The sequence below is a fragment of the Anguilla rostrata genome, chromosome 7 (genome assembly GCF_018555375.3).
Source record: "Anguilla rostrata isolate EN2019 chromosome 7, ASM1855537v3, whole genome shotgun sequence".
In the NCBI taxonomy this organism is placed as follows: Eukaryota; Metazoa; Chordata; class Actinopteri; order Anguilliformes; family Anguillidae; genus Anguilla; species Anguilla rostrata.
This window is the reverse complement of record NC_057939.1, coordinates 17,395,701-17,408,067: the sequence shown is the minus strand read 5'-3', so window position 1 is coordinate 17,408,067 and position 12,367 is coordinate 17,395,701. Positions and strand designations below refer to the sequence as shown.

Sequence of the window (12,367 nt, the reverse complement as noted above, 5' to 3'; positions counted from 1 at the left end):
GGTCCATCTGTTTTTAAACTGATCTAGAGATGGTCAAGCTGGCAACAAGACAGTTGAGATAGCAACCATGCTGGTAATACCATGTCCAGCTGGTGGGCCAGCTTGGTACAGGCAGCTGACCATCACCAAACTCCAGATGGTATCCATCTGGAGCAGAATCTGTCTGTTCTTCTTACATGCTGCTCTTCTGAGGCCTGTAGCTGCTCACCCACAGCTTACCCTGCCTGCTGTACTTCTCTCCCCACAGAGGCCAACCCCGAGAAATTCAACAGCCGCTTCCGGAATAAGATGTTCTATGCAGGGGTGAGTGCTTGTGTACCGGGCAGTACAGTGGGCTATTGGGCAGCCTTTAACAGAATGGAGAATATTACAGTATGTCCTCCAAGGTGTGGGAATGTGCCTTGGGTTTCATCTCCACACCACTGCACATTGAATTTAAAGGAAAATAAGCAGTGACCTGTACACGTACGCTTCACATGTATATATCCAGATCTACACAGCATGTAGTTTAGAACGTTGCCAATCTCTTCCGATCAGAGTCATATACTTGATGCAAGGTTCCACCTTTTGTTTCGGGAATAGTCTATCTGGAGTGACAGTATGTGGATAACATGCACTGTGTAAGGCATGTATTGTGGTGATGTTAATGTCATCTCTGGTGTCTGCAGGCAGCTTTCTCAGACTTCCTCCAGAGGAGCTCCAGGGACTTGTCCAAGCACGTCAGAGTTGTGGTGGGTGACCTTTTCAAGCAGATTACTGCCAATTTGCAAGACACATCTGTTTACAGAAACACTAAGAACAACATGAGTATTTCTTGTGCTTGTGCGGTTCGGTTAGTAAGCCTGTGTCATTGAAAATTCTCAGTGATCTGCCACTGCCTCTTAACCAAAATAATTATTTGGAAGCATTAATAATGCATATGTGCACCAGTTATGGTCGGTGGTGAACCAGTTATGGTACGTGTGCATTTCTGTCTATATGATTATGTCTTATATTTTTATATGACTTGCTTTCAAGCTAAAGATATCTTTCCCTCTCTACCTCCTTTCTTCCTCTCCCCTCATCTCTTTCCCTCTCTACCTCCTTTCTTCCTCTCCCCTCATCTCTTTCCCTCTCTCCCTCCTTTCTTCCTCTCCCCTCGTCTCTTTCCCTCTCTCCCTCCTTTCTTCCTCTCCCCTCGTCTCTCTTTCCCTCTCTCCCTCCTTTCTTCTCTCCTCGTCTCTTTCTCTCTCCTCCTTTTCTCTCTCCCTCGCTGCTCTTTCCCTCTCTCCCTCCTTTCTTCCTCTCCCCTCATCTCTTTCCCTCTCTCCCTCCTTTCTTCCTCTCCCCTCATCTCTCTTTCCCGCTCTCCCTGTCCTTGACTCCGCAGTGCGACGGCACAGACCTCACACCCAAGATTCAGGAGCTGAAGTTCCAGTGCATTGTCTTCTTGAACATTCCCAGGTATTCCCACAGTGCGTAGCGGCTGGAGCTAATTAGCGCAGCGCTAGTGCTGTGCAGGCTGCGCTCTTTTGCTGTCACATGACCCACACAGGCTCCTTCTGCTAACTGTGCCCCTGCCCCTCAGGTACTGCGCGGGCACCATGCCCTGGGGCAACACGGGCGACCACCGCGATTTCGAGCCGCAGCGCCACGACGACGGCTGCATCGAGGTCATCGGCTTCACCATGGCGTCCCTGGTGAGCGGTCGCTACGGCGCGCGTGCGTGCGGTACAGCGGGAGCTCGTGGTGATCGCGCTCACGCTCACGCTCACCTGCGCATTTCCCTCCGGCCTGTAGGCGGCGCTGCAGGTGGGGGGCCACGGCGAGAGGCTGCACCAGTGCCGGGAGGTGACGCTCACCACCTTCAAAACCGTCCCCGTGCAAGTGGACGGGGAGCCGTGCCGCCTGGCCCCCTCCACCCTGCGCATCTCCCTCAGGAACCAGGCCAACATGGTGCAGAAGAGCAAGAGGAGAACCTCCGTTCCCCTGCTCAACGAGTGAGTCACACGTTTCAGTACCTTTATTCATGTCCACATACCAGAGTCATATCAAAGGACATAAACAGTAGGGACTCACAGTACATAATAATGACATGAAAACTTCATTAGGGAATATAGATGGCAGCGCCGCCTCCAAATATGGTGGCCAGCTATTATTGCTGACATGGAATAATATCTTGCCTCACACACACTCATAAACAGCCTGTTTAATCAAGTTTCAAGTTTATTTTATTTATATAGCACCTTTCGTGCAAAAAGCAGCTCAAAGTCCTGTACAAAACATATCAGTAAATGAGCACTCACAGTCCCCACAGCGCGTACAGAGCCTGTGCGTATCGTAGCTGTTTGGTTAACTGCATTGTAAGTTAAGGGAAGTGGGTCGTTCTGACCGCTGCATGGCTGGATCTCATGTGATTGTACTGTAATCCTCTACAAACCAGCAGAGCTACTGACCTTTTAACCTCTTCTCTCTCTGCTTGACTGACACCTGTGGATAGATGTTTCCCAGCAGCTCTGATCTGTGTGTGTGTTGGTCTCACTCACCTAACTTGAACTGTGATTTGGTGTGTGGTGTTTTTCAATGCTGTCGTGTTTCTCTCTCTCTCTTCCCCTCACTGCTGGCTCTCTTTCTCTACGTCCGTCTCTCGCCCTCTTTTACCTTTTTTCCTCCCCTCCTCTGCTCTCTCACTTAACCGCCTCCACTTCCCCTTTCTCTCCCTCTCCGTCCTCCTCTCTCCTCCCTCCCTCCCTGTTGCTCTTGGCCTTGCCTGTGCTGGTTGTGACTCTGTGCTGGCTGTGGCACTGTGCTGCCCCGCCCCGCCCCGTCCCGCCCCGCCCTCTGTGGCTGCGCTGACGCAGCATTCAGAAAGTCTGCGCAGCCGACCTGCGCCGTCTGTCCGCTCCCCCTGACTCCTTCTCCGTGTAAGTATCGCGGCCCCTGTCCTCTCCGTCCACAACTAACACTGACTCAGTGACCGTCTGCGTCCCGGAGGCATCTCAGCCCCCCTCACTGTGGAGCAGCATGAGACCGTGATGCACATACCAGACACTGCAACCAGTAACCGTAAACGGCTCAAAAAGTCCTGATTGGTTGCAGGAATGAGGAAGTGATGCAATATTGGTCATGGCATTGTTAGGAAAGGTCTCGTGGGGGCGGCTGCAAAAGTTCAGTTTTGCAGAAGTGAGTGAGGGTGCCGTAGATGGGCTCTGCTGCCTTATTGTTTTTTATCTGTCTGCCTGCGTGTACCCTTAACACAAGCACGCGGTGGGGAAGTGCCGCATGTGCTTGTGTTGTTGTTGTTGTGAGTCATGTGTTCTGGGCTGCCACTGAGCTTCTCCGTGTTTTCAGTGAGTGTGTGTGTGTGTGTGTGTGTGTGTGCGCGTGTTTGCATATTTGCCTGTGTGTGTGTTTCAGTTTGAGCTTATGGGCAGCGTTAGTTCTGCAATGGAAAGGCTGTGCTTAAGTGCTTTGCCCAGTAACTCGACTGACCGAGGGTCTGAATGAATGTGCCCCATCCTGCGCCTCCATCTGACACTGTTCACCCCTAATGGGCTGGATTACCTGGGTGCTTTCCCCCTTGGCGGGAGTGGGAGTGGTCACTGTGGCGACGCCGATGCCCTGTTGTCACTGTGGCCCCGCCTCTCGTCTGTCTGCGCAGCCCCCACTCCGTCCCGGAGCGTCTGCGACTGCGCGTCAACCGCATCAGCCTGCAGGAGTACGAGAAGCTGCAGTTCGACAAGGAGAGCCTCAGAGACATCTGTGAGTGTGAGAGAATGGCTTACCCACAATGCTCTGCGCGTGTCGGTAGTGGGGGTGAGCGGGGCGCAGCTTTTACACTTCGGCAGCAGGAGAGTAACGGGGCTGCGGCGCTGAGCTGGGCCGGTGACTCATTTTTAATCGGAGGAAATTTCTCTGTTGGCAGCGACTCCCGTGGGCATCGTGGTGGTGAGGGGGGACTGCGACCTGGAAACCTGCAGGCTGTACATCGATCGGCTGCAGGAGGTGAGCTCCCCGTCCTCCCCGCGGCCTCCGGAGGTTCAGCCGAGTTCGTCTTGCTTTGTGCCGGTTTTCCTCGGTGTGGTCTGTGGCGTGTTCAGCCACAGGGTTTGTCAGGTGAATGTGCTGGCCTGGTTTGTGTGAGTCAGATGGGGAAACCATCCTGAATCAGCAAATGAGTAATACTTGAGTGTCTCGCTCTTTTACTTTCTGTTTCTCTTTCTCTCTGACACACACACTTCCCTGTTTTTTTTTATTGTCACTGTGTATTAAGTTCAAATAAGACAGTATGCCTGTCACCTGTCCCTGTTTGATACAGTCATATCATTCCTGCAGTAGGTTTGTAGGACTCTGCTGATTGTGTTCATTTCTCACTCTATTTGACAGGATCTACACCAAGCTCCCTCTGGTGCCCATAGAGTGCATTACCAGGTAATAATCTTCCTGCCGGTGTGCTCTGTAGGGGGGTTGTCCTTTACTGTTCTTAGCTCTGTAGCATATGGTGTCTTATGCAGACACATTCCTGACGCTCTCCCTGACCACGCCTTTCTGCAGGATGAGACGAGAGGTCTGCCCCGCCCTGGCTCCGCCCACAGGCTTTCCCCAAACTGGAGTTTCTTGGACTGTGAGTCACAAACTGTCATGTCTTTGTTCCCACTTATCGTTTTATCACCAAACGTTTTGCATTCATCTTTTAACTGACTGTGAGCAAATGGTGCATGAAGGAATGCTGAATTTGTTTGTCTGTGGTTTTTTCCTTCATTTCAGCTACATCTGCTGATCGTTTCTACCGCATTGACAAGGCTCAGGTAAGAGGTCACCTGAGCTGGTGTATCACAGGTCTGTTGTGTCATCAGCAAGCGACAGCGGTTATAATTGTGTGTTGATGCACAGATGTAAATCTACTTAGGGTACATAAGTATTCGGTTTTGTCATGACAGGTGAGTATAGGTGTTCAGGAAGTTACAGCAGTTGATATCACGTGTATTCTGTTATGACACGTGTGTAAAAACCAGGGTTGTGACAGTAGGTGTATTATGTCATAGTGGGAGGTTACAGTGCTGTGGTGATAAACAAATCTGGGTACTTTCCTCAGGAGCACCTGCACTTTGTGACCGAGATCTGTCAGGACGAAGTCTTCATCCTGGACCACGAGGCCCCTGCAGGGGGTGCGCCGGGGATGCCAGACCTGGTGGTGGAGCCCAGTTCCGGGTGAGCGGGCTGGAGGCGCCCCCTGGTCCACCGCGCAGCCGTGCTCAAGGTCTTCCCCAAGCGGCGGCTGTGGGCAAAATGGCCGACTACGGACCTTTTTCAGGCCGGCTACGTTTATATAGAGCCGTCGCATTCCTTTAGACTGAGAGGGCTAAAGTCTGGCGGGGCTAATGGCTCAGCAACGTGACTAACGTGGTGTTAAACTGCACGGTTCAGCCAGGTCCCTGATCTCCTTTTCACTTCAAGCCATAAAAATGATGTCATCGGAACAATTTGACTCCCCACCGCTAACACCCATAACTGGCAACTTTTCTCACCTGGCTGGCTGGTGAACCCCGCTGTGTGCTGTTCTAGCATGTACAGTTTAATCCTTCATGTAAAGAGTCACTTAAGTGCTGTAGTGAATCCATGAGAAAACAGCAAGAAAAGCCAAGTGCGGGTCTGATTACACAGTCAGTTCTGTGCTTTGTATTGAATATGGCTGTAGACTGATGTCCCACTAAACCAGTGTGTAAAGTTGTTTATACATACGCTCAGATTTCAAAGGATTGACTCAGTAGTATTTATGTGGAAGACACACACATTCCTCAATTATGTATGCTATTCAAAGCCTCAGCTTTGAGATCTAACCACTTCTATCCTCCCTTTTCCCCAAAAAGCACCTAGCCACAGATTTAGCCACTTTTAAAAATGCTAACAATGCTACGGACTGTAATTTCTAGTCGTGGTAAATGTGGGTAGTTTCCCATAATTATAATCGCCGTTTCCCCAATGTGTGTATCAAGCTGTCCCACGGGAAGATTTTAATTACCTTCTGTCTCTCCAGTCTGCTTCTGCTTTCTAACTCTAGTCAGGTGTGGTGGGACTTATTCAAAGATATCTTATACATCAATTTATTTGACACATTTTGTATTAAATTGATTAAATCGCCATCGAAATGTCTAACTCGAATGCAAGCAGAAGTACAGAAGGCCAGATAGATATGCTTTGTTTATAGAAATACTTTGTTGCTGAACTGAAGTAGATTTTGGAGGTATCTACAGGGGCGATATAGCTCAGGAGCTAAGAGCGGTGGTCTGGCAGTCGGAGGGCCGGTTCGATCCCCTGCCCTGGGAGTGTCAAAGTGTCCCTGAGCAAGGCACCTAACCCCTAATCCCAACGAGCGGATTGGCGCCTTGCATGGCAGCCTTTCGCCTTTGGCGTGTGAGTGTGTGTGAATGGGTGAAAGAGAGGCATCAATTGTAAAGCGCTTTGGATATATAAATATATAGATAAAAGCGCTATATAAATGCAGTCCATTTACCATTTTACCGTTTACCATACTGTATATATATATACGCATTGACATTGTATATATATATATATATATATATATATATATACACACATTGACTTTTGCTTTTATTTTATTTCATTTTTTACCCAATCTGGCAACAGTTTCGAACGCTGAGATTAGTTAGAATGTGACATGGTGATGTCATTTTTGTCACCACGCAGTGACGTCACTGAGTTATTCGACATCCTCACGCCAATTTGCCATTTTTTTGCCGCAAATAAAGCTGTCCCTTGCAACGCCCTACAAAAATGAGTTGACAACACCGAGCACAGTTGCACCGGTATGCTGAACTGGATGACACTGTTCAGAAACAGTTTGTATTGCCCAGTTCATGTGTTAATAAGGTAGCCTCCTCCTGCGAATGTAGGTGGTTGTCATTGCTCCTGCTAAAATATTACTGAAAAAATGATGTGTTTGGTGTGAAAGTATAGCATAAATGAAAACACAAGGCTGAATGGGGAAATATTAATTAATGTCAAGTGAAGTGTACAGCTCATAGAAATACATGGCTTAATCTTTCCTTCCTGATTCTGTTCTGCAGACCGCCCCTGACCACTGATGAACAAGGTATTGTTTTCTGCTTTTCATAACATAAGATATCAATGTACTTAGTATGGGTTTAATGTTTGTGCTTAAACCACTTATCTGTTAGGAATAGCTGTTCCAGGTTTAATGTGGTTCAGTGGTCTAGTATTTTGAACTTGGCTCTCTTAACTAAACTGAAAGTAATGCTTATATCTGTTCCTGTTGGTAGACCTATATCTGAAACATAACTAAGTAGATCATATACCTCTAAAAGAAGCATGTCTGGACAGTTTCTGTTAGTTTATGTATGTTTAACCTTCAAAATTAGCTTTTCAAAAGGGCAAGGATACCTGTGGAGTTAAAGGTTTGACATAAACAAATCTGACTACTATCTGACTACTATGGAAATTTGGTTCACAGTTCAGGTAGAATTCCCCTGGAAATTCCTGGCTTTTTCCAATGAGTGCACAATCAGAAATTTGAAGAATGCTTAGGAAGATTTCTTTTGTGTGCAAACAAAGCTGGCTCAGGGCAGCCCAACCTGTTCCTGGAGGTCTACCGTTCTGTCTACCGTTTTTTCACTCCAACCCTAATGAAGCACACCTCAACCCACAGCTAGAATTCTTTCTGAGCTCCTAATTAGGTGTGCCAAATTAGGGTAGATTTCCAGGAGCACAGTTGGGCAGCCCTGAACTAGGGCATTTCAGGGAGCAGCTTGTGTTTGTGTGTGACTCATTCGTATTGTCCTTCCCCCTCTATCCCAGCCCTTCTGACAGCTGCTAGCAATGGGAACCTGCAGCTGGTATGTTTATTTCCTCCCTTTGTTTCTGTTTACTGGAACCCTGCTTCCAGCTTGCCTGAAACTGAAACTGAAACTGAAATTGAATCTGCAGTTATTTCTGACCTGTTTGTTTGTTGCTTGTTTGTTGTTGACTTTAATGGGAAAGGGGGAGGGGGGTTGTTGGCATGTGATTGGCGGTATTTTCCTGTGCTGGCTGGGACAGATGATGAGTCTCCATCTCCCCCTGTCCCTCTCTGTGTTCTCTGTATCATTCTCCACACACATACACACACACACACATGCGCACGCGCACACGCACATGCACACGCGCACACGCACATGCACACGTGCACACACACACACACATGCTCAGTTCTCCAGCTCCTGGGCTCGTGGGGTCAGTCTGCTGGTGAGGACCTCTGGGGGCTGTTCAGCACTGCACCTGGCTGCCCAGCAGGGACACATGGAGATAGTGAGCTTCATCCTGGAGCACGGTGAGTCTCACAAACTCCTAACCCTGCAGGACTCCGGTCGTTCTGTAGGGCAAGTTCTGTAAGTTTGCTAAGGGCACTCCTGAGAAAATGTGTGTTGGAAAGGAGACCTACCTGGTGTCAGGGAACGTAGCCTGATGGTTTGACAGCCCTCTCCTGGCTGACATAACATGGCAACTCCAACTGTAGGGTCACAATGCCTGCTCCTGTTTGTTTGTAATGATTGTGACGTCCCCCAATCTCCCCCAAAGAAAGTGAAATGTGCTGCACAAGACATAACAGAAACAGTTGCTCTTAGTATTTAAGGAGATGGGTCATTTTGGTGGAAATAATGTGTACAAATACACGGAAAGAGGTGTAATTTCCCTGCTCCGTTTTGGTTTTCAGCTTCCAAGTTGATCCTGGATTTGACGGACAGTGAAGCGTAAGTTTTGTAATTAGATTGACTATATTTATATATATATATACATATATATATATATATGTGTGTATATATGTATATATGTACATGTAAAATGTATATATGTGGTATGTGGTTTCTTAAATTATAAATCAATTTGACAAGAGGAAATTAAATAACCATGTGACACTTACTGGTGCAGTGCTTCCCATGAAAGTTGATAGATTCACAAACACAGCTGCGCACATGGTTATATATGGTTATACATGGTTATAGATCACAGCATGTCCGTATCATGGCTAACATAAAAGCTTTATGCTAATAGCTGGAAAATAATAAGCAAATACGTCCCAGCCACAAACGTTTATGCGCCTTTATACATACCAACCATTTTGAAGAACACTGTTGTGCTCCTGTGGATACCGTACCTGTTAGGGTGGCATGAGCAGGTTTCTCTGTCCTGTGTTTCCAGAGGGGAAACCGCCCTGCACAAAGCCGCCTCCCATCGGCAGCAGGCCACCTGCCAGCTGCTGGTAGACGCTGGAGCGTCTCTCTCCAAGGCCAACTTCCAGGTCAGACGGTTTCTCTTTTATTACCACGCCCCTGGGGGGGTTTCACAGGGACATTATCAGGCTTGTTATTACATGATTAGTCGCAGGTCAGGTGCTACCACCCAGCGTTAACAGGGACCACAACAGGGAGCAGTTGGGGACTTTCTTTGTGGGCAGGCACCATTGGATTAAAAATGCTGTGACACTTAACGCTGTGTAAATGTGGCTTTGACGTTCCAGGGTAAGACACCGAAAGACAAGGCCCAGGAGTCCGGGGACTCTGATCTGGCCTCCTTCCTGGAGAGCCGGCAGCAGCACCAGACCATCTCCCACGAAGACCTGGAGACTGCAGTTTGAGGGCCTGGACTCTCCACACCCCGCGAGCGAGAGAAAGAGAGAAGGGAGAGGAGAGAGACGGAGCGCTGAAGGGGGCCAGGAAACAACACGGCCCCTCCTGCCTCGGACAGCATCCGCACAGGTGGAAACTACCCCCCTGGGGGGGGGCGAGGCCTTGCGGAGCGGGGGAGAGCGCAGGGCCAGGGGTGCATCCACAACCACTGCCGCTGAGGAGGGCTGCTTTTCCTCTGTTCGTGCTCCCGAAAAACAACACGGTTGTGAGGGGAGAGAGACGTGTTACCGACAATTTGTTTACTGTCACTGTTTCAGTAGCTGCGACGATGGGAATGTTTTTTTTGTTTTTTTTTTTTGCGTTGTGTATTTATTTATTTGTTTATTTATTTATTGATTGACTGATTTATTTATTGAATGATTGATTGTAATAGGGTTGCAGGGGATTGGTCCAAATAAAAGTCTGGTCATTCGTTATAGTTGGTGGCCCAGAAAGAAACCTAGGTCTGGCTGCATGTGGAGCTTGGGGAAGGCAGACAAGCTTTTACTGATTGCCACAGAGAAGGCCTAATCAAGACTGTACCCAGGAAGCACCAAAACCAGCGCGCTTCAGTCATTTTAACGAACCTTACTGAGAGGAATGCTGTTGTGTGCCAAAGACGCACTGAGCACTGAAGGATTGGGGCAATGCCTTCACCAGTGCTACTGTGAGGCTGTTACGTAGACTATTATTCCACCACACACACACACACACACACACACACACACACACACACCCTTTCACATCCCACACTCCCTACCAGTGTCCCCAACCTTTTCAACACTGACCACTCACTGTTTAGGGTCAGGCTTCAAGACCTAAGCTACTCCCAACAGTACATTCCACATGCATGTAGTAGAACAGCCTTTGGGGATTGACATTACAATTATATTCTGAGTTGGTGTGTAATATTTGCAAGCATACAATATATACAGTATTAACTGGGTGTTTTTGGTTTTGTTTTTTTATTTCTATTGCATGTGTACAGTATACAGGAGGATATCAAAATGGGAACATGCTTTATTTTGTTCTTTCTCGATGTTTCTTTAAGTTATTTCCTTTCTTCAATGCTACACGTACGCTTTCCTACAGGCAGATGCAGCCGTGATACAGGCGATTAGTTGTAAGTGTCATCTGCAGAGTACTGTACGAGACCCTTGGCGCTTTGTGGGCCCGGTGCTGGCCTTCCTTGTTTCGCGTGTTTGGAGGGTTTTTTTGTGACGTACTCCAAGGTAACTCCTGCTTCCACGCACGGCTCGGCACTGTTGAGGAGCAGAGACCGTGCTCGTGTTCCGGTGCATTCTGTGTGAAAACAAGACTGCCTCCTGCAGATGAGACGCAAACAGCTTGAGCGTATGCATGCTTCTTCCACCTCGCTGTGGAAAACGGAAGCATTTGAGAGCTGAATGCCTCCTGGGGCGATGTTTGTGTCTTGTTGCAGTGTTTTACAGCAAAAATTCAACCTGCAAGTCTTTCAGCCAATTGTATTTAGCTGCAGGCCACACTTGTTTCTGTGTTTTTTTTTTTTTTTAATTTATTTTCTTTAATTCTGTGATGATGAGTGTGATAGTGTTTTTGTGAATATTTATCTTAAGAAAAAAAAGAATGAAAAAAATCTGAGCCATATTCAATGCAATATGAATGGATGACATTTGTGCATTTATCTATTTAATTTCTACATTACATTAATGTTATAAACGAAGTGGTTGTTAATGGCACTGCCAAGCTTTGTGGTGGACCGTACTTTTTTTTTTTTTTTTTTTTACAGTGACAGTCGTGATATTTTGTTTTTGTCAACATATGTTCTTTACAGAGTGCTTAGGGGTTATTTGTTTGATTTATTTACTCTCTAGAGGGGATGGCAGCATTGTGGCAAGATGATAAGCTATTATCTGCAACTCAGTTGCACACTGCCGACAGTTATTATGGTCAAACGTATGCCTTTCCCACTGCATTTCTAACTTACAGTACACAATAAAACTAATTGGCCATGAATTGACCTTTTAAATTAAAATCATTCCTTTTGCCACAACGGTAACATGAATTAAACCCCCCTCCCCCCACCCTTACCCGCACCCCTCATTTGCATGCAAATCCCGGACAGTGGTTTAATTTGGCTTTCCGAATGGAAAAAAAAATTAGGCCCTATGTATACTTTAAGAATTTGTTTGTTAAAACTAGTTAACTCGTTTTTTTAACGTTGTGCATGGGGTTGTGCTATCTTCTAAGATGTTTATTTTGTTTCTCTCATGCCCCTAATAATGACATAATTGAGTTTTTATTATTATTATTATTATTATTATTATTATTATTATTATTATTATCATCATCATCCTGTAGATTTTGCTTAGCATCTGACCTCTAAAGAGCATACTTTTTTAAACGTTGGGATTACTTGAATGTTTCGATGTTATGGTTGAAGTTTAATTGCAGGTGATGTTTCAGACTCTTCTCGCTGTTTTACCATCCCTGATCTTCCTATTCTTTGATGCTGGGATATGACGCCGTCTTCTGACATCGAAAGCATCGGTCTATTTGTTTATTTTCCCCCTTGGCAACAATGGCGCAGCCAATAGCCGCAAGCGTCAGTAGGCTACCTAATTCATGAAAAACATACAACCGGCGGAAAACAGAATCACTGTTTTATGGAAGTTGTATAATGGCTCCTGTAGCACCCAACATCAGTTTGCCATTTTCTTCAACTT

At 46.9% G+C, this 12,367-nt stretch overlaps 1 protein-coding gene across 3 annotated transcripts in view; it reads left to right on the top strand.

Annotated features, from left to right (window-relative positions):
- The window catches only part of dgki (diacylglycerol kinase, iota), a 48,932-nt gene extending 38,324 nt beyond the window's left edge, over nt 1–10,608 (top strand). For 2 of the 3 annotated variants that reach the window (XM_064343304.1, XM_064343305.1), the window contains exons 16-33: nt 248–303; nt 669–731; nt 1,370–1,443; nt 1,568–1,679; nt 1,780–1,979; nt 2,841–2,903; nt 3,641–3,741; nt 3,905–3,984; nt 4,366–4,410; nt 4,534–4,603; nt 4,747–4,787; nt 5,075–5,190; nt 7,068–7,093; nt 7,816–7,853; nt 8,206–8,326; nt 8,711–8,747; nt 9,196–9,295; nt 9,515–10,608. In XM_064343304.1, coding sequence (XP_064199374.1) covers nt 248–303; nt 669–731; nt 1,370–1,443; nt 1,568–1,679; nt 1,780–1,979; nt 2,841–2,903; nt 3,641–3,741; nt 3,905–3,984; nt 4,366–4,410; nt 4,534–4,603; nt 4,747–4,787; nt 5,075–5,190; nt 7,068–7,093; nt 7,816–7,853; nt 8,206–8,326; nt 8,711–8,747; nt 9,196–9,295; nt 9,515–9,631 — 1,460 coding nt within the window. In that variant the 3' untranslated portion in view covers nt 9,632–10,608. The remainder of the gene's footprint in view (nt 1–247; nt 304–668; nt 732–1,369; nt 1,444–1,567; nt 1,680–1,779; nt 1,980–2,840; nt 2,904–3,640; nt 3,742–3,904; nt 3,985–4,365; nt 4,411–4,533; nt 4,604–4,746; nt 4,788–5,074; nt 5,191–7,067; nt 7,094–7,815; nt 7,854–8,205; nt 8,327–8,710; nt 8,748–9,195; nt 9,296–9,514) is intronic. The other variant, XM_064343306.1, reaches the window with a different exon arrangement.
- The last annotated feature ends 1,759 nt before the right edge of the window (nt 10,609–12,367 follow it).